We start from the raw sequence: 23849 nt of genomic DNA, 5'->3' as shown, positions 1-23849 counted from the left end.
CAGGTCTCCCCTTCGATTGCTAGCGCTCGTTATGGTTAAACGTTGTGTTACTGGTTCTGAACCCCAACGCGGTCCACCTCATAGACTGTTTAAATGGTGTGTGGATCGGAACAGGATACATTTATCCAGAGCCCATGATACAAATAACAGAACTATACACATGAAGCCTTGGAGCACCAATATGTTGGATCCCCTGCCTGAAAGCAGGTGTAGGAACGTTTCCATACAAGGTGTCAATGACAAATCTGGCCTCAAGATGTCACTGCAGGACTAATATAATATAATTTGTCTGGATCCACCACTACATTCGATATCCCTGCAGGATAGACTCTAATGTGATGAGAAAGAGGCCAGGTTGATAATGCAAATGGATTCAAGACATTCTCTTTATAGTCTGTCCTGTCCCAACTTTGCCTTATTTCATTCACCTTCATGACTTTTTGGTAGAGAGCAGAATTCATGGTCGCCCAGGTCGGTCCTAAAGCCGCAAAGCACCCCAGACATCACACTAGCGCCGCCGCGTTTGATTGTTGAGGATGTTCTTCTTGTGGAATGTTGTGTTAGCTCCTTGCCTGATGTAATAGGACTCATGTCCAATTACTTTTTCACATAGGGCCACTGAGGGTAGGATAGTTTTTTCCTTCTATACATGAAATCATAATTTAAAAACTGTATTTTGTGTGTATCTGGGTTCTTTTGTCTAATATTAAGATTAGTTTGATGATCTGAAACGAGAGGGGGGGGGGGATATATATTCACTGTTGTTACAGAAGTACAGCCTAGTGTTAGTTTATAAGTTCATCAAAAGGACTCCTGTTTTATCTTTCTTTTGAGGGGTCTAAGGTAATTGTGGGCTGAAGAATACCTCCCAAAGTACTTTGCTGTCAATGAACAATCCCCGGCTAGCAGTGACCCATTATTTGCCAAAATGTTTAATTTTTTAATTCTTTAATGTGATGAGAAAGTAATAGCAGCACATCCAGGAACAGACCAACACCCAATACAGTTTGAGAAGGTGCCCCTAGGAATACCAAAGGGATAACGGATCCATACATTGTAAAATACGTTTCCACTGTATTTTTCTAGGTTTATAGTTCTCTCACTGTTACCCAAACCATTTGCGTCTTCCATGCTATAAATGAAAAACGTAATTTTGTGCTGGATATTATTAAAGCCAATGTTTTAGTGACCGACTTAAAGCACCACAGTTTAGTAATTGATGAAACGGAGATGTACAGGTTATTATTATCAAAAAGCAGTCCAACCTTGTATTAAAAGAGTGGCTGGTTGCTGGTTTTCTCTGCTGTCTGGCTTTAACCAGAAGATCCTAAACCCTTTATAGAAGAGTCACGTGAGTGCTAAACAACTTAATTCAGAGGATGTCATAAGCAGGGTGCTCAGGAGATCAGAGGACCGAAGGAGAGCCAGGAGGACTGCAGCTCCAGACCACCTTTTCATTCTTGTTGGCCTTACTTGGGAGCTGTCCAGCCTAGGCCAGTGCTGAACATCGGTAAGTCATATAACATGCAAAATGGATAAAAAGGTACATTACCCCAGACCCAGATTTAGAATTAATATTCTCCAGGACTAAATAGAAAGAACATTAATGCTCTATTAGCCTTTACAACCCCCCACAAAACTTTGTTGCCTCATCAGTGCCTTCCCTTCTATTTCTCTCTTACTAAAACTCTTGGTACTCTAGAACCTATGTACTAAACCAAGTGTGACATCTCATACTTTAGTAGAAAAAAACCGCACGTGAAAAACAATGTAAAAAAGCAACAGATGATGCTGGTTGTCTACATTGTATCACGTCATTCCTTATTTTCCATATGCATTGTATTTTCCTGGCTATTATGGTACATAAAATCATTCACATAGAGGCAAGGATAGCTCTCCAGCCTAAGTGCCCACTTAGCAACCTTTCCTCTATTATTACCTATTCCTCTACATAGTAATTATATTAAGTAGAGCATTCACAATCTGAAACTCCATCCTGAGCAATTAACCTTTTTGCATATATTTGTGGAAATTATTTCATTCATCCACTTCTGTTCGGTTTTGCTTGACAATTTGTTTGCGTAAGCTTTATCTATTCTCAAAAAAAAAACAAAAAAAAAAAACTTTTATGGAGGTAAAAGGTTAAAGTTAAAATTAAAACGCCCAACATGCTTTTGAAGATGTGCCATCAAACACTTTAAACCCTTGCTCAGAGCCTTGAATTAGTATAGATAAAAATTCAACTTCATTCCTTCCAGTACCCTCAATATTTAATTGACAGTTCTTGCGTCATACTTAAGTCGCCTTCTATTTATCAATTCAATTGTCAGAGCTATATTTCTTACATTGTTTTATTGGTGCAGATCCAGATTCCCCCCCCCAATGGTTCAAATAAGACAATAGGGAAACATACCGAGGATGGATATCCTAGAATTTAATGAATTCTAGAATCCAGGGAGCTCCACTCTTTAGGGGCTCCAAAATGTTACTGGTTGACCCCCTTTATTTTTCTTTAGTAAACTACAATTAAAATTAAGATCTGGTATAGAAAGCCATTAAAGAAATAGATGATCAAGAACAAATGCATTAAGTTAGTAACCCTATCAATGGGGAGGTTTATCATAGCTCTAATCCTGAGATCCTATTCAATAAACACGAGTATTCAGAACAGAACTATTTAATATAAATGAATTACTAAATTGGCAATTGATGGCAGCATTCAATCGGAATTCGGGATATGTACTCACCCGGTTCTATTGACCTCAATGTTAAAAAACATACCATGTGTAAATACGGGTTCAGAAAAAGCTGCTGGAATGGGGCTCCTACACTAAACTGTTATTGTGAATCTTTTTTCTACTGGGGTTATTGTTACTCCAAATTATTTTGGAGCTCCAACAGCTGGGGATGGGGGGTAAAGAGCAGGGGGGAAAAAGGGACTGGAAACGGAGGTCTTGGCCCCACATTATGGCACAGTACCGTTGACAAGAGGCTTCTCGGTGGTCCACCCGTTCTTATATAAGCTCTGCTGACTTTCCACCATGCCCCACGCTGTTCAAGCCTGCTCGTCACCAATATACTCTAGCTTTTTAATACACAGTAACAGTATGTAGGCCTAAGGCCCTATACTAAAAACACACACACACACACTTAAAACAGTGATGGGAGAGGGCTGTAAGGAACACAAAGGTCAGTAGAAGGTGATCAAGACAAATAGAGCCTGTGGACACTCAGCATGAAAAGGGAACAACCATTAATAGATCCAGGGGCTATTGGGGTGGAGAGACTGAGAACATCTAGGGCTGTGACCCCCTTGCCCTGGCAAGACAAATAGGATTACATACCTCCCAACCTTTCTGATGGCCAAAGCGTCACACTTTTTTGAGAAGGTGCGATTAGAGGCTTAGCTTGGGTCAAGGGTTTCCCTTATACTTTAAAAGCAACCTTTTAGACCTAGGGCCCTCTTGGCAGCTATTGAAGCCATGTATTTTTTTATACAATATAATGTATATATCCACTTTATAATATTCTATACAAGGATAGTTTGAGGATACATCCGGTATTCTAAGCTCCAAGAAAAGAGGTACAGTGGGGATTGTTGCTTTGTTGCTCTTGAAAAGGGAGTCCAGGGAGGTAAAGCATTACATAATAGCTGGTATTTTGGGTTTGGGGCCAGCGAAACTCATATCAGCCAGTCGCAAAGGTGTTTACAGCAGATTGAAACGTGGATGTCGGGGTTAATGAAAACCAACATGCATGCCTCCAACCCTGTACAAAAAAAAAACAACTTAAGGGCATCATCATTTAATTATGCCCAAGAGCCTACATTCTGTTTGAAAGCAAACACATTTAAGGAAGACAACATGCTTGGAACCTGTATGTGTCCCGGAAGAAAAAAAACACTATATAAAGCAAACAGCACGTGCCGTCGGTAGGATTTTTGTAATCCACAATTATGTTTCTCACCACGTCAAACATGTCATTTACTGAAAAGATAAACAAGCAAATGCAGGTATTTTCATGGCTTATCCAGCTTGCGTTACCCCAATTAAATGTTTTTCTGTATGCAAATTATAGAGTAGAATCATACTTGAATATTCATAGGTGAGACTGGATACCTAGATGGACGGCTGCCCCCTAACCTATGACACTTTTAGCATCCTTTGAGTCATCGAGCCACCCTATAAAAAAGCGCTTTTGTGACCGGTACTTGTTTATTCCCAGCAGCCTCACAGCAGACACAGAGAAAACAAGATCTTGCCATGTCAGTATTGAACGCGGTCCCTTTCCTAAGGCCATTCCACCTGCGTTCTCCGCGGCAGCAGAGACGCCACACGCTCCCTGCCAGTGAATTCCGGTGCCTGTCACCCGAGGATGCCGTCAGTGTCTTTGAAATCGAGAGAGAGGGTAAGTGTCCTCCACCATCTTTGCCCCGGCAAACCATTCATTAAATGCTTTTTATTTTTTTTAAAGTAAGGTATTTGGAAATGTGAAAAACAGATTTTAGTGAAAAAAGAAAATAAAAAAAGTGATCTTTCCTTCTAATGATAAGTCCCGTATGTATCAACTCCTTAATGTGTACCATGTTTCTGTGACCACCAACATTAGAATGATTCAGTCACTACCATAAATACCATAAATCTCATTTAAAACATTTTAACACGATATACAGAACGTTTTTAAACAGGTCTGCATTTTAAGCACACATGTCTGATTTTTGTGAATGTTTCTAATGCTCCACATAGCCTTCATCTCTGTATCTGGGGAGTGTCCTCTCCATCTTGATGAAGTTCGGCAGTTCCTTACCCTTTGTCCCGAACTGTCCCTGGGCTGGTTTGAAGAAGGACGACTTGTGGCATTTATTATTGGGTCTCTGTGGGACCAACACAAGCTCAACCAGGTGAGTCTAAACAAGACTTAGGAAACAGGTTGACAACCCTGTTTGTTTTTCCCTTATATGAATAGAAAAGATATTTGCACATTAAACACACTAATAAGAGATCCAGGTGATAGCTGCAGTAGGGAGTTCTAAATGTAAAAGTAATAATTAAATATAGGACAAGAAGCCATATAATTTACTACCAATGGGGTGGACACAAACAAAGTCAGCTGATACTTACACTCTCTGTCTTTACAGGATGCCCTCACACTGCATAAACCCCATGGCTCCTCCGTCCACATCCATGTCCTGGCAGTCCACCGAACCTTCAGGCAACAGGGCAAGGGCTCGATCTTGCTGTGGCGTTACCTCCAGTACCTACGTTGCCTGCCCTTTGCCCGGCGTGCTGTATTAATGTGTGAAGACTTTCTGGTTCCATTCTATTCCAAGTGTGGCTTCAAGGCCGTGGGCCCTTGCGACATCACTGTGGGACCCCTCACTTTTATTGAGATGCAGTGCCCAGTCAGAGGTCATGCCTTCATGCGCAGGAACAGCGGCTGCTAGCACCTTTCTCCATCTCCTATTAAGCCATTTGCATGAGCGGCAGCCCTTAGGGGTTAAATTACATTGCAACCCCATAACTATAATATTTATTGACCCCAACACATGTACATTGCATGCGCCATCTTGCAAGAAAGAAGTCCCCACCTCTGTAGAAATGACTCCTCATCTTCACATTATTCTATCTGTACAAAGGCCCCTTACTTGACTGTGTGAAAATAAATGTTTTTCATTTTGCTTTTTTCTACCTCTGTTCTTCTCAGTTTTTTACAGATTGCCAAAGCATTCATTTTATCCTATGTGGGGGTGGGGGGGGATAAAAAAATTTCTAAGTGACTACATTTCTATGTACGTTGGTAACGTTCGTTCCATATCATGGAAGCTGGTTAGATGTCACTTACAAAAAATGCATTATTAAATATATTTTTAAAAAAAAAAGCTTGTTTTTTTTCTTCTTCTTCAAGTGTAACTTTTATAGTTTAAAATAACTTGATGGGCACGTAACGAAAGAACATGCATAACAAATCACTTCATAGCCTAAAATACCATACCTCTCCTTTGTAAGGTGGATAGAACCAGTCAATTTCCAGTGAAGAAGATACTTGGAAGGAGAGAGAGAGAAAAAAAAACAAATCTTTCCGTATAATGCAGCCAATATGGCTGGCGTGTCAATAAAGTGTATTTATAATAAATACGCACATCTTGGTTATTTAGATCTGTACACATAACAGCTAAACTGCAAAATGACTTTGAAAAGCCGGGTTATTTAATATACAGATTTAGGTTAATTTCTTGGAACAAAGAACTGCAGTAGTGCATAAAAAAAAAAAAAAAAAATTATATATATATATATATATAGGGCGTAATAGCTTCTTGACAATAATGTGTCGTTTTTCTAATTGCTTTGGAGATCTCTTGGTTAAGCAACCATTGCGTACAAATGGTACAGCTTATATTAAGACACTCATCTTATTTTAATTTGTACATTTATCTGCACAATGTAGGATTTGGGTATGTGACAGACCCTCTGTTAGTAGGAAAAGTTGCGACTAGCGGTATTGATCAAACAAAAGAAAAAAAAAAAAAAAAGAAAAAAAAAAGGTTTAAGAAACCCTATTATGGACCAAAAGCAGAGACTTGTAAAACCTGTCAAATTGCAGAATTCTGGTAACAAAGTAATGGTCTTTCCTTTTCATGTACACACAAAACGCATCATGTGAAATGTTAGTTGAATATTTTATTTCACAATTAGTTCCGGTCTCCTGGATTAATCCAGTACTGGAATACGAAATAACCCCCCCCCCCCAAAAAAAAAGCCATAACATATCTTACAAAACAAGGCTCCTCTGCCTCTACTGTAAGAAAGGGCTTCATAACAGTGAAAATATCAATTTAAATAAATTAAATATAAACATCTTTCAAAAAAGTTGCATCAAAATGACCTCAGTTGCATATATATATCGTCCATGACATCAAAACCGTTAGCGTACAAAATGAACCACTCTTCCAGAGGACCTGCGACACTTAGCAAAAGAGACCCGTTTGCACAGCAAAGGGTTATTTTAAAATCCCTGTATTCCCGTGCATAAATGTGGCACTAAAATCAAAGCACTCGTTTTTCGGTAAAAATAGAGCCCTTCTTTCTCACCAAATGATGTCTGAGATGCACTGTTGCTCATTGTGGTGAGTAAGATATATATTATATATATATATATATATATATATATATATATATATATATATATATATATATTCAGATCCAGTCCAGTGATTAAACATGGTTACTTAAGGGCCTCTGGCAGGCCTATAGTCTGGTCACAAACTTGCGTTAAGTCATCGGCTCCAAAGATGTAAAGAACTTCAGTTTTCCATTTTTAGAACCTTGTAATAGATATTGGATGTTCAGATTCCCATGCAGGAGCATTCAGCAACGTATGCACGTTCCTGATGTCTGCACCGGAGTCTGGAAGGTCTGCAGAGGTATACGTCACTACGGGTGCTGCTCGGACAATGCAAAATTTGTGGACAAGACATCTTTTCCCAGTGAATTTCCCTGGAATGGAAAAGACGTACATGTTCACAAGTGCTACAAGCACAATTCTGGACTGCCCCACACTGTGCACCTCCCACGCAGGGGCTACAAATGGGGCCAGTTGGTTTGTGGACATGGGGAAGAGGACAATATCTGTCCCATTGTGAGACAACTCTTCCCAATCCCCTGCTGCAAGACCACTAGTTTGCAGAGAAGACAGATCTGAGTCGTTGAGGTACATGTTCTCTGCTTCCCTTGTCACAGACCAGAGAAGAAGTATGCGGAGAGGCTTTGCTGCAATTTCACCCCATATATTTACAACACTGTTGGCGTATTAGCAAGTGGTAAAAATGCACACCCATGAGGGAAAGTTATGGGACAGTGTTTTGTTGCCTCATAAAAGGGAGATGAACCTGTTTCTCCTCCTCTAGAATAAGTCTATAAACAGATACAAAAGCTAATATACCAGAGACCCACTTACACAGAGCAAGCCATTGAGCAGGTGGTAGAAATAAATGCATACAGCCCATGTAATCCCCCGATGCTGACCACTCTGCTTCAACTTTCTGTTCACAAGGTCTAGTTTGATTCCTGAGGTGCGAATGTATATGAAGACCGTTTCAAAGAAGTTCTGGTTAAGCATCACTCTTGGGTCCTCCAAACCATTTGCACAGTTCAAACTGTGTCTTGGGACACTTCCGGGTATCTACTAAGCTTGGCTCAGATCTGACTAAAGCCTTCTGGCAACATTATTTACTTACTGTGAAAAAATTGTCAGCTCTACGAACACCCTTTAACTAGGGTGTTTTTATGCATTGTACTCATTAGGCATGAATAAAGCATGACCCATTCGGGACTTTGGGAAGCCTCCAAGCCGGATATAACAAGATGTCCAACCTTCACTAGAAGGGTTAACAGAGTTCAGTGAAGCACCTGGTCTATATCGTACTTCTCACAGAATTTGTTGGTGAAGGGTATACAAGTGAGGTATTCAATCCATGACCAGTTGATGGGATGAACATACAGCCAAATGACTAAAGAAGAAAAGAGTCCAACAAATCCCAACAGCGCAAATATGATCACGGCTCTCTTGCGGAACTTGTCAGCTGCACCAAATGTGATGTACGGAAGGAAGGCGAAAGAAAGTAGGAGACCACTGATGAATCCAAAGATATGGGCTATGTTATCAATCCAGGGGAGGAGACCGAAGATGAAGAGAAATAAAACGATGCCCAGGAGTTTAAAGAAGGCCTTCCATGGTTTGGCCAAGATCTGCCAGCTCTGGAACAGCTCCACAAACAGGCACGCCAAGAGACCAAACTGGGAACCAGCAGGTCCAACCTGAAGCAGGAGAGGGTAAGGTGAGGGGAGGTAAACTAAAGGGATACGCAAGTGACCTCTTTTTATTTAATAGAGGACTGCGGATAATTGTCATGACCATCTTCAATGAAGGGAACAAAAATAAACAGAATAGTGTGGGAAAACACATGGGAAGAGAGTGTGAGAGATGTAACAAAGGTCGATTAGAAAGTATAAACAACAAAAGCAGGGGGGGGGGAAGACATGGTTGAAGAAGTAGGGTGGGAAGTGGTTAAAAAATGAGACAAGTGAAGAAAGGCAATGAAGAGAAGTTTGGTTACAAAAGGAAAGGAAAAACATGTAAAAGTAATATTTGTGCCCCACAATCCCTAACGTGAATGGCATTCTTAGAGTTTCATGCACAGGGCTATGAACTACACATGTATTTGGAGAAGTACGGGTCAAGAATTTAAGTGGAGGCAAACAACATGCAAAGAACATGAGAAAGACACAATAGGGGAGTAAGGAAAGAAAAAGAAAACCAAAAAAAAAAAACCCCATGACCCAATCTATGTAACAGACATAAGCTAGCGAAAAAAACCCTGACAGAACCTAGCTGTCTGATCGCCTAGATTAGTGACAAGGATCAAGACCAGACAGCTAATCTGAGGATAAGCTTATGAAAGCGAGAAAGTCTTACAGGAGACAGAGAGACACATGCTTAGGGAATGATAAGGAGGTAAAGAACATAGTACAGCATATATATATATATATAGTAAATGGTCACTATAACTGGAAAAACAAAGACTAGAAAACAACAATCATAATTTAGAAGGAAACTAGTGTAGAGTTGTTTGAAGCCTAATAAGCTACAAGGGTTACTAATAATCACCAGCGCCAAGAAGCATTCATTTATCTGGTCTTGGTTGAACCATTACATAGAGGACCAAAGATAAGTTGGTTGGTAAACACTAACTGAAAAGTTTTACAGAAGGAAGTAATGGCTTCAACAGGCACTCACCTCAGCTCTATAGGGCACAAATAAGGCACTGGCCAAGTTCCCTGTGATGCCACTTAACAGGTAGATGATGGAGATTCGTAGCCAACCTGCAAGCTTCTCTAGGTCACGCAAGACTGTCATTTGGAAGATCACCGACACCAAACAGTGAATAATCCTATTATAGGAAGAGACAGAAATTACAATCGCATCGCTAACCAAAATAATAAACTAGTAAAGCATAACTTGTACAGCACTATGGAACGTGATGGTCTTTAATGAAGGCTTACAACGATATAGCTACGACAGAAATATCCAGGTTTCCTTGTACCCATTAAAAGTTGGGTTGGAAAGATAGCCACCTCATAAATTTCTGTGCTGCCATGTTTTGGGAAAATGCACACATTGTTAAGTAATTAGAAACCAACAAAACACACTACACGTACCCAGCATGAAGGAACAGAGATAGCCAGAGTCTGTAAAACTGATCTGGAATTTCAGGATTTAAAAATGGCAGCAGGCCACAAACCTCATCCAGACAGTGAACCTAAAACAGAATTGGTATTGGTTTTGGTTTTAATACCACAATGATGTAGACATTTGTGAAAGGTAAGCAGAATGGTTACCTGTGAGCAGAGAGTGGCTTCTTCATGGAAGTACCCGTGCATGAAGGTACAATATTCCCTTGTTGTTATCTCACAACTGTGGAAAAATAAGACAGTCGCTGCTCTAGTCCAGAAATTCATCCATGTAAATGCTTGTTTGACTTGTACATATCTCGGCAGGATAAAGATGTGTTCGATTCCCATACTTTACTGTTCAATATGAATGGCCAACGCATGCATGTTTCTTCAAGATGACGGCCTTGCTGGCCCTGTATAAGGCTTATTTCAATGGGCGAGGAGACTGAAGAACTCTCACGGATTTAATTATGTATCATGCAGGGACAGCCAAGCTCTTGCTACAGCAGAAGCTCACTTGGGTTGCACCTTCAATATGCATTATGAAGTATTTGAAACCACAACTGTCTCACCAACTCTCCTGACAACTTTCCCTTTAGTGAATAGACCAACGGTGCCTATATGTTCTTATTAGATGCATTTAAAGTGTCAAGCTTGCGATAAATTAATGGATTAGTTACGAACTGCGGCCACAGTATGGCATGGTATCATTATTTCAAAGTCAACTCATGCCTTCTTGTCTTTTCTAATGAGTCAAGCCAGAGACCATTAGTACCTGATCATCTACCGCTACTCAATATTGTGATTGTAAGCCTCTTGTCTTTTAACTTTCAGTATTACGTTCCGAAATGGTGGCAATATCTTGCCAAAGTGCATCCTTTGACTATGAAAAGCACCTACCTTCCCTTGGTACCAATGCAGCACGGTCTCCCTTTTATTTCACAGTCCATGTGCTTTAAACCAGTGTGGTTATTTGTAGGCTGAAATGTGCAAATCTGGGGAGAGGGATAGAGATTTTAAGACAGGGGACACTAAAATTACTTCTTATTACTAAGCAAACTCGTCGTCACTTACAGGCCACTTAGTGATGTCATCAGCCCAAACATGAGGTCGGATGGAGGCTGGCTCCTCGCAAGTTCTAAAGAAAACATTTACGCAACGGGGTTAGGATTCCAGAATCTATGAACATGAGTCAAGAGTAGATAAGAATAAAATATTTATATGTACATCACAGTCTCACATAACGGGCTTATGGAATATGGAACAGGCCAGCTCCAGAAGAGCATGAGGAAGCAGGAAAACCAAAGACTGGGTATAAAGACACTTCCACAATAAGACCCAACATGTTTATAGAGGATACTGTTTCAAATGGTTCTCATTCTGCACTAATCTGAAAGGAAAGAGTATCCCTCATACCTCGGTTCCTTTGCCCTTTAGGAGAACATTTATCTCACCATGGTCACTATGCATATAAAGTGTTTGACCGTGTATGTAATATATAATAAATACACTAACACTATTCATACACATACTAACTATATATATATATATATATATATATATATATATATTATATGAGTGTGTGTGTCTAAGTCTGTGTGTATAGTGTTAGAGTAAGTGGGTGTGTGTTAGTGCATGTTGTTGGATAGTGTGTGCATGTATATAAGAGTGTGGTGCATTTGTCTGTGTTGCGTGTGTTACTGTATGGCATTAGTATGCGTGTATATCTGCATATAGTATTAGAGTGTGTACTGGTGCACAGGGTTTGCATCTGTGTGTTACTGTAAGGAGTTAATGTTTGTGAGTATATGATGTTAGCATGTATGCGTCTGCTACAATATGATGTTAAATTGTGTAAGTGTATGGTGGTAGCATGAGTGTATATGTGTTAGTATTTGGTGTTAGCATGTGTGTCTGGGTGTCCACGTATGATGTTTTTGTGAGCGTGTGTCATATGATTTTGGAGTGTCAGGGGTGAACATAAGGCTAGTAGCACCTGGAAGAGGGAGAGGAGAAGCAGATGAATGTGTGTCTGAAAGTGTAAGGTGGTAGAGAGAGAGTGTGTCAGTATGTATGTGCGTTAGCTATAGGGGGCCTTGAATATGTACCCATTTACCATTAACCCTAGGCTTGCCGTTCTCATAAGGTGTGCTTAAGGCAGAGTGATGGGTGGAACAAGGGGTGGAAATTGGGTTAATGGGGGCCCTGATCTCACCTCTAAGTTTCGGTTTTCAATTTCTGTAAACTATTAAGATTTATCATATGCATAAATACGGCTTCAAAAAGAATGCCCTAATTATTCTGAAACAAACAATGTATACGCATACTACATCATTTCATTGGAGTTAAAGACATAGCAAAAAAGTATTTTGGGAACCAAATGGAAATAACACGCTTATACTTTATGTCTTCTGGACAGAAGCAAACTACGCCCATATGGAGCGACTTTCAGGTGCAGAAAGAACACGGTGTGACTTCCACTGGAAATTAATAGCAACGGTCAGGTGATTGCCAAAGCCTCATCCCTGCAGCTAAGCCCTCTCAACACCTGGACAAAAAAAAAAGGCCGCACGAGGCAAGAGTGGTGACTGAAACATAGAACGTGATGGTAGGTGATAAGCGGGCAGCTTAGGTAAAGCACACCAATAATCCATGTCCAGGGATAGAATGCAGTTTCAGTCTTATACAGCAACACAAGTGGCAACGCAACAGAAACGAACATGTTTCAGCGTCATTCCGACTGCCTCCACACAGATCCTGGCCTCCCCTTCTGGAGAGATCTTGTGATCACAATGAGCAGTTAGTAAATTCTAGGAGAAAATAGTTTTCCCAGAGTGTCTGCCTTCTTACTATTTGTGTTGGGATACTACAGGCCTTTTCAACTACTGTTCCGTTTTCTACGCGTTTTCTTCCTATACGTTGGACAACTATGGCGCCATACTAGATGCAAGCATACCAAGCTGTCTAAATAAATCAAGCATCTTTCGGAGAGATTTGTCATATCCTGTATCCTTGGTTTTTATTATAGCTGTAGACATTTTAATATTTCACAAGTAAAAGTTCACCTTGGATCTTGATGACACACAGCTCCAGATCGCCTTTTCTGATCGGTGTCCTCATGCAGTAACGGAGCATTGCTCTCTGGCCACTTGATAAATGTTGCCAAAGTCTCCTGGGGTGAAAAGAGCGAGATGGGCATTTCCAATATTTCTGTAACTAGAACTGTTCCGATTACTTACACAAACATTCCATAGCCAACATCTGTCTGAAAGAGTGAAAAGCACAACAGGAGAATGGGGTCTGGAGAATAAACACCTAGTCCTCCATAGAAATCCATAAGATTCTAGCGCAGTAGAACCCAAGTCCTGTCCTCAATGGCTTGATGTATTATACTAATGCAAGAGCCAATACTGATAACCACATACATGTTATAGGTTACGTGGATTAAAAAAAACCCACAAGATTATACGCAGCTAAGATGTTTGTGCTTTCTGAGAATGATGCGACTGCATACAGTGAACCGATTGTCTACCCAATTGACCCAAATGAACAGCCAGTCATCTGCAGAGATGTACAGAGGATAAATATCACTTAGCATGGCCTCTGGTGCTCTTAGCATAGGCAAATTAGTTAAAAACTATCTATATCTTGCATTTCTGGGTAAATCAGCATAATTATTCCCACGGTATTCTGTTTACAACTGCAGCGGTGGCGAGTCCATGGGCAGATTTAGGACGTGGCTATTAATTTCCAGTCCTGAAGTTATCAAACCTTCTCCTCGTCCACCCTTAACAAGACTGGAGGAACCATTAAACAACATTCAGCAGCTTAACAAAAGGGAATAAACAGGGAAGGGGGTTGCCACCGAAAATTCACTGCCTGAAGCTTTTTCTGTGGGTTCTACTTGCAGTTCCACAAATCGTCGAGTAACGTGGGCCAAACTGCATAATTTCTGGGCCAAAATATGTATTGCTCAGGACTGAACCCCCTTTAGTTGACAAATTTTGGGGTCACTATATTACCGAGCCTCTAGTTTGGGCTCAGCCCATGGGCAGAATGGTCTCAGCCTTCTCCTGGAGATAGCTGGAACTTAGGATAGCTGCTCCCATGATACACGTACAAGACACAAAGTGCCGGACAGGTTAGTTAAGGCACACGCAGAGAACATATTATATCTCATAATTATACATTTTAAATCCAAATTAAATAGGCAAGCAACCATGCCTTTAAAGTGACTGAATTAACCTCTTCAGGAGTAAAAATATTACTGCTAATGAATTGCCCTGTTTGCTCAAATAACTCTGGTCTTTATTAAGAAAATAATACTCTGGACCAACCTCACTCATCCAAATTGCCTTTTATTCATACTAGTATTGGGTGGTCTCTCAAGCCCACCTTACTCCGAGGTGAATCACTTAATGTATAAGGCGTCCCAGGCACTGATCAACATGTGGTTCAGTATGACATCGAGGAGCATAACCAACAACAGGTATAAGCATAATTTATATGGTTAAAAGGGGCACAGGGAATGTGCAAATCAATTAAATATAATGTATAGAAAATATAATTAAATCCGTATGCAGTCTGCCATACATTTTTTTTTGTTTACTTGAAGCCACCCACTACTCAGGCCTTTTATTGTTTTATTAAAATAAGAATTACTTTATATTCAAGCACAGATGGTATGTTTTAGCATATTCGTAGAAGCGAATCTAGGGATTCTGACCAGAAGCTGTCAAGAAGCAGGCTCTGAAAAACTACTACACATAGTAGGCGCCATATGCATGAAGCATTTGGAGAGCGGAGATGCAGATGGAAATTACATTAAAAGGGGAGCAAAGCCCAGCTCACCGTTGCCATATCGTTGCCATAGAATGTCTGTTTTGCATTTATGAGACCAACTGTTGTCTGCCCAGGAACGTGACACAATCACTGATGGTTCTTTAGCAGAACATCCCTCGAAGTCTGATGTTTTTGGTGCAAATCCCCCACTTCTTAAAAGCTCTCTTGAAACCCCCTACCTTCCCTCTAATAGAACTCCTTCAGATGGAAGGTCCTATCTACATATATATATATATCCAACATGCAGGGCCGGCCCAAGGCAAAATGCCGCCTGGGCGAATTTTAAAATGCCGCCCCCCTTATCTACCCTTCCTCTCCCTCCGTCCCTGCCGCCCCCCCCCTTATCTACCCTTCCTCTCCCTCCGTCCCTGCCGCCCCCCCCCTTATCTACCCTTCCTTTCCCTCCGTCCCTGCCGCCCCCCCTTCTTGTACTTACCTTTCAGCAGTCCTGCGGCGAGTCTCCCTGTTCGGTCTCGGTGCCGGCTTGTAATGCTGAGCGCCGGAAATCTTCCAGCACTCAGCATTACAAGCCGGCACCGAGACCGAACAGGAAGACTCGCCGCAGAGGAGAGAGCGAGGGGCGCCGAGCGGGTACTGAGAGCTTGGTAAACGAAAACCACTCGGCGCCCCTTTCTCTCTCTTTCGCTTTTAAAAAAAAAAAAAAAAAAAAAAAAAAAAGGGCTTGGGGCGGCGAAGTCACTGTGTAATCCCCAAAACAGACACATGGGTATTCTCCCTCAGTCATATTTGTAAGGGGTTACAAGGAGGGTTCTACACTGGAATAGAATTGTTCCACGACGTCCTGCGGACTGAGACTATCCTCTGTTGTGATGATAAAAAGCACAGAGCACGTGAATTGCTCACTGAATGTGCATCTTGCTACATGGTACTGAGCTTAAGGGGCAGCGATACCCAATTTTTTCAGGCATCAGTAAATCAAAACATTTGCTTTTCACTATTGTCTCCCATTTAGCTAAATTAGTGGTGTTGGTAACGCTCGTTAACTTTCCCGGCAACCAAGATCCAACACGTGCAGTGCGTGCCTCGGTACAGCTAAACCATTATTTCAGTCGCCTGCAGCTGCGAATCGCTCCTGATTTCTCGCCTTATTTCCGGTAAAATGTGTTCATTTTCATAGAAGGAAACCTTGCACATTTTTTGTGTTCGAATACAACCCAGACGCAGTAGCTGGTGTACCCAGAATGCCATCTAGTGGTAAGAAAATCAGATCAAGCCATCTAATGGACACCCTGGGCAGACCCACATTATAGACTTGTAGGAAAGTCTCGAAACGAAAATGTCCCCACATTAGCTATGCTTATGAAGAGCCAGGTTACCCTTCCTATGTACCAGTGTCAGCCCTATAAAATTCAGCCTATAGCTCACCTTTTGTGTATAGCTCACCTTACTGCACCCCTGTGCATCTGTTGATGACACTTACCGAACAGTCTTTACTCAAGGTCTGTACGCAGCCAGAGTTATCATTCTGAACGCAACAGCCAGATTCTCGTTCCAGGTCATGCTGCTTCCGAATAAGTTGTTCTATTTGGACATCCCTTCGTATGCAGGGAGAGAATTTTGCCCCCAGGTGGATAAGAGAGATCTGTGACAGAGGGGAGCAAAGTTCTGGATTGTGAGAACAAGTGCTGCAGACAGGAACACCAATATTATTATTTATTAATTTATATCATATTTGCCAGCGCTATATCAAAGAGTGATTTATAGCATGTTATGACGCAGGTAATTATTTCACAGTTATATGGTATGGGATAGCAGCCCAAGCATAGCATAGCATAGCATAGCATAGCATAGCATAGCAGCCAAGACGCAGCCAACTACAGACCAGTAAGCCCCTACATCAGTAGTTTGGGAAATTTATGAACACCATTATAAAGGATAGGATTGTTAAATATCTGAATGTAGATATTCAAATCTGGTCAAACGACATTAATTTATTTGCCTGGGTAACTAAAATAACAGACCTGAGAGGAGCAGTAGATATCTGCCTATCTGGATCTAAGTTGGGCATTTGACGCTCTCCCACATGGAAGTCATAAATAAATTGCAATGTTTGAATGTTAAAATAGGACAGGGTAATGGTTAAGTGACAAAATCTAAAAGGGTATAGTTAAGGATGTTTATTCAGGAAGGTCTTGTTATCAGTGGGGTATCTCAAGGCTGGATTTCCTGCCTTTATGAAGCTCTTTCCTCCCTTTTCCTTCTGTTCTATTCTTTATTTTGCCCTCTCTCTTTTTTTGCACCTCATCTTTCCACATTTTGATCTTGCTTGTCTGCCATTTACATGTTTTATCCTCTAACTTCTTTTCTATTAGAGGACAGAGCTTTAGATCTAATAAGGAAATTTTACTTTATCGAGAGTGCTGTGGATACATGGAACAGCCTCCTATCACAACTGGTAGAGGTTAATACAGTGATGGAATTTAAACATGCATGGGATAGGCATAAAGCTTTCCTGAGTCTAGGTCAAGATCTATAGGCTAGATGGGCTGATGGGTTCTTATTTGTTGTGAAATTCTATAAATAATGAACGCTGTGTTATATATATATATATATACTTACTGAACTAGGACCTATCCAAAAGTTTTCCTGCTGTATATATTTCACGCTTTCGTACACGCCTTTGTTACGGAGTACCTATAAAGAGTGAATGTGGAAGGATTAGTTATGTGGGCACAGATGAAAAAAACATTAAGACAAACTTGTGGAAAGCTTGCGTTGTATGGAAGGTTCAGGATCACTGTAGTGATGTTATATAGCAGCGATGGCGAACCTATGGCACGCATGCCACAACAGGCATGCGAAGACTTCATGCTTGAATTATTTTTGAAAATGCATTAATTAATGATTGTGTGAATAAAAGAGTGAATGAGTGAGGGACTGTATAAGTGTTTGTGTGTATAATAGATGTATAAGTGATTTAGGGAAAAGCAAAGATGGCACAAGCAGGGTGTTTATGGGACAAAGATGGCACAGGGCGGGCTGTTTGGGGAAAAAGATTTATTTTACGCTTGGCTGCTTGGGGGAAAAGATGGCTCACGCTGGTCTGTTTAGGGACAAAGATGGCAAGTCGTATGTGTGTAATCTGGGTGCTGGTCAATGTGGACGCCAGGGCTGGCCTTTGGGTTGTGCAACCTGTGATCTATGCCTATAATTTAGGGGGGGGGGTATCTATACCTTTAATGCTGTATTTACATGCTATTTCCAATTGATCTATACCTTTAAAGCTGGGTTTGTGTGTTATTCTGTTGATCTATATGCTATGTCTCCATACATTATGTATACCGGCAAATACAGGGTTTATATGTCTAAGTCAGTTGATCCAGGCCTGCAGTGCTGTTTCCAGGTGTTTGCATATACAAGTATACAAGAACTGAGAGTTATGGAAAATGCCTTTTCACTTGTATTATCCCATGAAGTCATTTTATAGTGGACAGAGGGATTATCATCTATGTTTCTGATCACTGGCAGTGACTTCAATCATAGATGTTCCCTGTTGAAAACTCATTGAAGCCAATAAGATGAAAGTTTATATATTTCAGATGAGTCAGTTATTTTTTAGTTTATTCATATGTCTCTCTTTACTTTTAGTAATGTTGCTAAAAAGTTTAGTAATGTAAAGTTCTTGATCCTCATGTAGAGGAGTTGGCTGACTATGCAGGACAAGTACTGTGAATTGTTAGGCTCCATATCATTTCAGTAAAAATGCTAATGTTATTTAACCCCTTAATGACAAAGCCCGTTCATGTACTGGCTCAAAATGCATTGTTTTCAATGGGTTTAGGGACCGCCCATTGTCCTTAAGGGGTTAATAAAATCTTTATCACAAATAGACCCTCTTTTCATGTGTTTTTCTCCTTGCGCAGCTAGATGCCGAAAATTGGGCAATTGGGCCCAAAAATGTTCGCCATCACTGTTATATAGGACGGCATTGTGAAGGTGCAAGCTGGATGGGAAGAGCTTGTCCCACACCTGCTGCCGCCTTATCCGTTCAGGTCATGCATGCAAATCTAATGCTCAGTGCGGTACGTGGTATAGTGTATCTGAGTTACAACAAAGTCACAAAGTAGTACAGAAAAAAAATTGGAGATCAGAAATAGTTCACCACATAGGAACCACATACCAGTTCACTGGTGGTATGCTGAGCGAAGCCAATGGGAGCAATGCCGTATGTACCGATGGCGAGGAGGGTAATGAGGATGTGTACAAAGGTTATCCAGTATGTAAAGTAAGGTCTGGGTGAAGTAAAAAAAAAAAAAATAAAAAAAAAATAAATCATTGACAGTAACATCATGCGATACCCCATAACATTCCCTAAACATCTCACATGATGGCAAGCCCTTCTACCTACCTAACGCACGTATGTTCCTGCCTTCTCAAATGCCACAGCAAGGCCCCATAACACACACACTTATACTGCCTCTCTGTTAGGCAGTAGCTATATGTCTGGATCATTCCCATGAATCTCTGGTTTGGCTCTACGAGCGAGTCTATCCCTTCTGCCTGTCCAGCCCTGTGACTTGGTCCCATTATGAATATTCATTCAAACCAAGAGGGTGTGATTGTTCTCCAATCAGTTTGAACGCACTATATCATTCTGTAGAAGCCTCACCTGTGGCTGTCAATGTGTTCCAGCTGACTCTGCACGGTGCTGCTGATGCTTCGTCTGTACGTTCTATTCAGCCAGTTCCCCACGACCCCGAGACCATACAGACGTTTCTTGCGGTCAAACGCAAAATGCTTCACCTGGGATGCAATACGTTTGCCCCTGCGAGGCTGGCTGACTGGGGCCTGGGAAGGCTTTAAAGCGTCTTTACTAAAAGAAAAGGTGGAAAATGTGCGTTATTCATTCTGCAGCTCCTAGATACCAGTATCTTAGATGAGAGAAAGCCATTTAGGACAATAAACGCTAGTGTTGCCCATGCAGAGAGATTGATTAGCGTTATAGAGATAAATAGCGAATGCTAGAGCATAAGGAGCCGAGTACATCTACAATGTAACAGGCCTCCTGTGATCTATTTTGTATAAGCTATTGACACTCACACTGTTGTTATTGGTCCATCTGGCTTGTCTTCTGGGGTTGGCACGTGAGCGCGGAAATAAGGTGCTGAGAGAGGAGGTGACTCAAAGACATCATCTGGCATGGAGAAAGTCTCGTCATGCATGTCCACCTGTGGTCACAGCAGAGGTTCATAATATTTTGGAGTGAAAGGAGTTGCTCACATGAGATCTAACTTCACGGTCTAACAGACTAATAAAGTCCCATTCATTTATGCTGGAAAAACTGCAATCTTACAGGTTTGTTTTTTTATTTTTTTATTTATTTTTTAACATTGTATAAACATGTACAGGATCAATACAAAGAGCATTAATAATAAATTATAAGAACCACTAAATTGCAGTAAAGAGCAAGAAAGAAAATATTTTAAAATGATTCCTGGAAGATGTTATCAGGGCTCATTCTCAGAGAATGCTAAAGAGAAAGAATGAAAAAAAATAAACATTTCTTACCTTACTGAAAAACGAAGAGTCCAAAGTGTCGGGGACATCCACTGTGTCCTCATCCATAAAGCTGGGATAGGCAAAGCTTCTCTTAAAACCCGCACGTTTACTGTGGGGGGTATCTAGAATTGGACGACCCTGAGTGTGGCAAGAGGAGAAAAGATGGTATGTCGGGGGTACACAGCAATAAGGAATAAAGAGGGCCAAGTAGCAGAGGAGCGATGTCAATAATGCGAACATCCCAAACTCACATGCAAAGGGTCACGTGCATACCACTGATTTGTGTTGGCCGAACAGAGCTCATTATAAAATTAGCAGCAAGTGATTTGATGTAATGGCTGCCTTTTTTTTTTTTTTTTTTTTTTTTTTTTTTTTTTAATAAATTGAGTCATGGGAAAAAACAAAACAAAACAAAACCTCTGTGTAACAAGACCATTGAATAAACAGTGTTCAGGCGTTTCATGCAGTGACAGATCCGCACAGGCAGTATTATGTATGTGTTAGGAGATCAACTTCTGTCCCATACGTTACTTCTGACATCACTTCCCCTTTTTATTCTGGTATGTATCTTTAACGGCACAGCATCATATACATGGGTCTATGGGGTAGATGCTCCATATTCTTTAATTTGTAACTGGCTGAAAGTCCATGCTAAATTTTGACAGTCCAAATCAAAGAGTTTGATAAGACCTGCGACAGGAGCATCAGCTGGATATCCCTCTACTCCCTCAAGTCTCAGACTCGGGGAGACGACGATCCCCTCTGCTCCCAGAGATGAGGAAGATCTCCAAGCAAAGTGCGTCATTACCTGCCTGGACCTTTAAGTGTTGACAGGGGAAGGTTTTCCAGAGCCTGGATTAGCCAGGTCTGGTATGGATGATTAAATTAGACGACATTTAGACTAGCCAGTCTGGACAAGTATGGTCAGAGAGGGTTTCATCTGGGAGCTAGGCTTTTGTATTTGTTTGGCTGTTAATAAAATGTAAAAAAAACCAAAAAAACATTTTACCAGAATATTTCTGTTCCTTACCCTTAATGCCCTAGAGGACCATGTTTTAATATCAAAGAAATGTGGCATAATGGCCCTTGGCTAAAAGGGGTTTGTCGGTAAAACTCCTAATTTTGGTTGAAGGGGAAAAATAATTAAACACCACAAATTTGGGGATGGCTGGATGTTAAATGGGTTGAACAGTGAAACAAAAATGCCAAATGCTTGTGCAATGTGAATAAAAGCAAACGTAAATATTATGGAAGTAGCGTCCACTACTGTGGCGTCCACGCTGTGTAGAGAGGAAACAGAAAAGTAGCAAAGACACAGCTTCACCTACATGACAGGTTGGCCGGCAGAGCTATGCCTGTATTGTTTCGGAACAGTATCTGGATCCAGTCTCCTCTTACCTTAATAATAGCAGCTGCAGCCCGAAAACTCATGTGAGCCACACTCTCTCTCTTGCGGCGTGGAAATCTGCTGTATCCTGAACGCACACTAGTAAAGGACGTGAGAGACATGACTCCTGGGGTAAGAGGGGCCAAGCCCACGTGTGGGGTCCTTGGCCGATCCACCTCGTCTGGATGCCGGAAAGCCCGTCCTCGTGCCAATGGATCCACAATCTGGGAATAGAACAGAATGGGGCTCAAGGAGAAAAAAATAAATACACTGCTACAAGTTCTGTCTTACTAAGAGTTCACAGTAACTATAGCTAAAGCAAACATCTTTGAAACAATGTTCTAGAAGGAATACATTTCTATAATGATATATCAGAGACTTATGTAACTGGATCACATTATATTTTACATTTTTTATATTTTACGCCATGAAGGTAACCAGAAAGCAGTTAACACAGCTACCTGTGACCAACACTCAGGGTGCAGAGGGATACTCCGTAGACATCTGCTATTGTTCTAAGATTTATAGAATAGATGTCATAACTGACAGACACTGTTGACAAACCCTGGAAAATGGGCTGAAGTATAAAAAGTTTAGTAGGGAAAGACTAATGGTCACACCTTAGGCATACGACACGTAGCAGGGGAATCTGTGGCTTGGAAAGATGGGGTTTCCTGGCTTGGCAGCTCAATGTCACGCTGGTACTGAGGCTTGAGTTTTCCATAACGGAGGCTACAGTGATGGAGGCTCTTACGCTGCCACTGCTGCCGCTTTCCTTCCCAGTCATTGCTTACGCCAAACCACTGGGCTGTTCCCCTGTTGAAATACAAAGGGGTAATTTAACCAACTGTCACGAAGATATCCTTGGAGTTAGACAGAAAAGTTAAAAAAGCATGTTTTATAAAGGAAGAAGGCAAATAACTGAAGACTGAAGACAAAGTGTCTAACAAAATGAATTGCAAACAAAATGTGGCACAGGGTATGTAAAATACAACCAACAATCAATATAAAACAATATATTTTACTCCTACAGGGCCAAGTATTGTTTTAAGGGAAAACTAAAAAGAAAGAACCCGAAATTATGGACTAAATCAGGTAACCATGGATGCCGATGCAGTTTATTCCGGTATAATCAGAATAGTAATTAGGTTTTCTGGACATCATATTCAGTTCATTCCATGGTGCATCAATTAAATATATGTTGCATTGCTTTAACATTTCACAAAAAAAAATTAGCAAAATTTAGATAAAGTAGAGGATGCAAGATGGGACATAGTTCCTTACTTTTTTATGCTTTGGGAGAGTGACGTCTGTCTTCTAAAGGCTGGCCTCTCGCCGGTGGCGCTCCCCTCCATGCCATGACTGCGCGGCTCTTGTAGACTAACGCTCTTCTGATATATCGGTTTGGTAAGGGGCTAAAGTGACAGAATATACAAGAAAAACTAGATATATATATTACTTTCCAGCAGAATGACAGGTTTCTCATTTCTGAAAGTGTCCCCCACCCCTGTACCTGTGTCAGTTTTGCGTCTCGTTCACCCTCCGTGGGAGGGATGGTAATGGAGAGATTTGGTGGCTTCCGGCTCTGCAGACGGGAGCTACTCCCATTTTTGTTAATGGATGCCATGCCCGGGAGTTGGATTTAATAGGCTAGACTATCTGAAAAAGAAAATAAGAAATTAAGAAGCTGGCAGCAGAAATGAGGGTGTGAGAGTATGTATCATATGGTCCTTCCAAGCCTGAATACAAGTAAAAAGTAATGTATTATGGGGAGTCAGAAGAGTGGGAGAATGAGATGAATGTTAATAGAAACAACAAGATAATCCCAAGAACACAGACATCTCAATGTATAAGTGCTGAGGAATTTGCCT

At 41.0% G+C, this 23849-nt stretch overlaps 2 protein-coding genes across 4 annotated transcripts; one reads left to right on the top strand and one right to left on the bottom strand.

Annotated features, from left to right (window-relative positions):
- The first annotated feature begins 4262 nt into the window (after nucleotides 1-4262).
- On the top strand, nucleotides 4263-5443 carry LOC149278821 (serotonin N-acetyltransferase-like). The gene is made up of 3 exons (XM_089501695.1): nucleotides 4263-4407; nucleotides 4746-4900; nucleotides 5138-5443. The coding sequence occupies exons 1-3, from the start codon at nucleotides 4263-4265 to the stop codon at nucleotides 5441-5443; spliced, it is 606 nt and encodes a 201-aa protein (XP_089357821.1).
- A 2950-nt stretch (nucleotides 5444-8393) lies between these two features.
- On the bottom strand, nucleotides 8394-23605 carry LOC149278820 (inactive rhomboid protein 2). 3 transcript variants are annotated; one of them, XM_089501691.1, is made up of 17 exons: nucleotides 23438-23605; nucleotides 23263-23393; nucleotides 22599-22794; nucleotides 21990-22202; nucleotides 20601-20729; nucleotides 20135-20260; nucleotides 19702-19889; nucleotides 19213-19324; nucleotides 17652-17726; nucleotides 16513-16674; nucleotides 13295-13401; nucleotides 11304-11367; nucleotides 11130-11224; nucleotides 10395-10470; nucleotides 10215-10315; nucleotides 9793-9946; nucleotides 8394-8813 (listed from the first exon to the last, which is right to left on the bottom strand). In XM_089501691.1, the coding sequence occupies exons 1-17, from the start codon at nucleotides 23603-23605 to the stop codon at nucleotides 8394-8396; spliced, it is 2517 nt and encodes an 838-aa protein (XP_089357817.1). The 3 variants fall into 3 exon arrangements, with proteins under 3 accessions (XP_089357817.1, XP_089357818.1, XP_089357819.1); XM_089501692.1 differs by having other exon boundaries at nucleotides 19702-19905; nucleotides 20133-20260; nucleotides 23492-23605; XM_089501693.1 differs by having other exon boundaries at nucleotides 23492-23605.
- Between the last annotated feature and the right edge of the window lie 244 nt (nucleotides 23606-23849).

The sequence above is a fragment of the Sceloporus occidentalis genome, unplaced genomic scaffold (assembly GCF_023333645.1).
Source record: "Sceloporus occidentalis isolate IW3139 unplaced genomic scaffold, rSceOcc1.0.p SCAF_179, whole genome shotgun sequence".
NCBI lineage: Eukaryota > Metazoa > Chordata > Lepidosauria > Squamata > Phrynosomatidae > Sceloporus > Sceloporus occidentalis.
The sequence above is the reverse complement of the archived record's forward strand: the minus strand, read 5'-3'. Positions and strand labels throughout refer to the sequence as shown.

Bases quoted from the DNA above. Each gene is read 5' to 3' on its own strand.
- LOC149278821 (XM_089501695.1), top strand. From the start codon at position 4,263: ATGTCAGTATTGAACGCGGTCCCTTTCCTAAGGCCATTCCACCTGCGT. The intron at 4,408-4,745 runs GTAAGTGTCCTC...TGCTCCACATAG, and splicing joins CTTTGAAATCGAGAGAGAGG to CCTTCATCTCTGTATCTGGG. The intron at 4,901-5,137 runs GTGAGTCTAAAC...CTGTCTTTACAG, and splicing joins ACCAACACAAGCTCAACCAG to GATGCCCTCACACTGCATAA.
- LOC149278820 (XM_089501691.1), bottom strand. From the start codon at position 23,605: ATGGCATCCATTAACAAAAATGGGAGTAGCTCCCGTCTGCAGAGCCGG. The intron at 20,730-21,989 runs GTAAGAGGAGAC...TGCCACACTCAG, and splicing joins CTGCAGCTGCTATTATTAAG to GGTCGTCCAATTCTAGATAC. The intron at 16,675-17,651 runs GTAAGTATATAT...CCTCTGTCACAG, and splicing joins TTTGGATAGGTCCTAGTTCA to ATCTCTCTTATCCACCTGGG.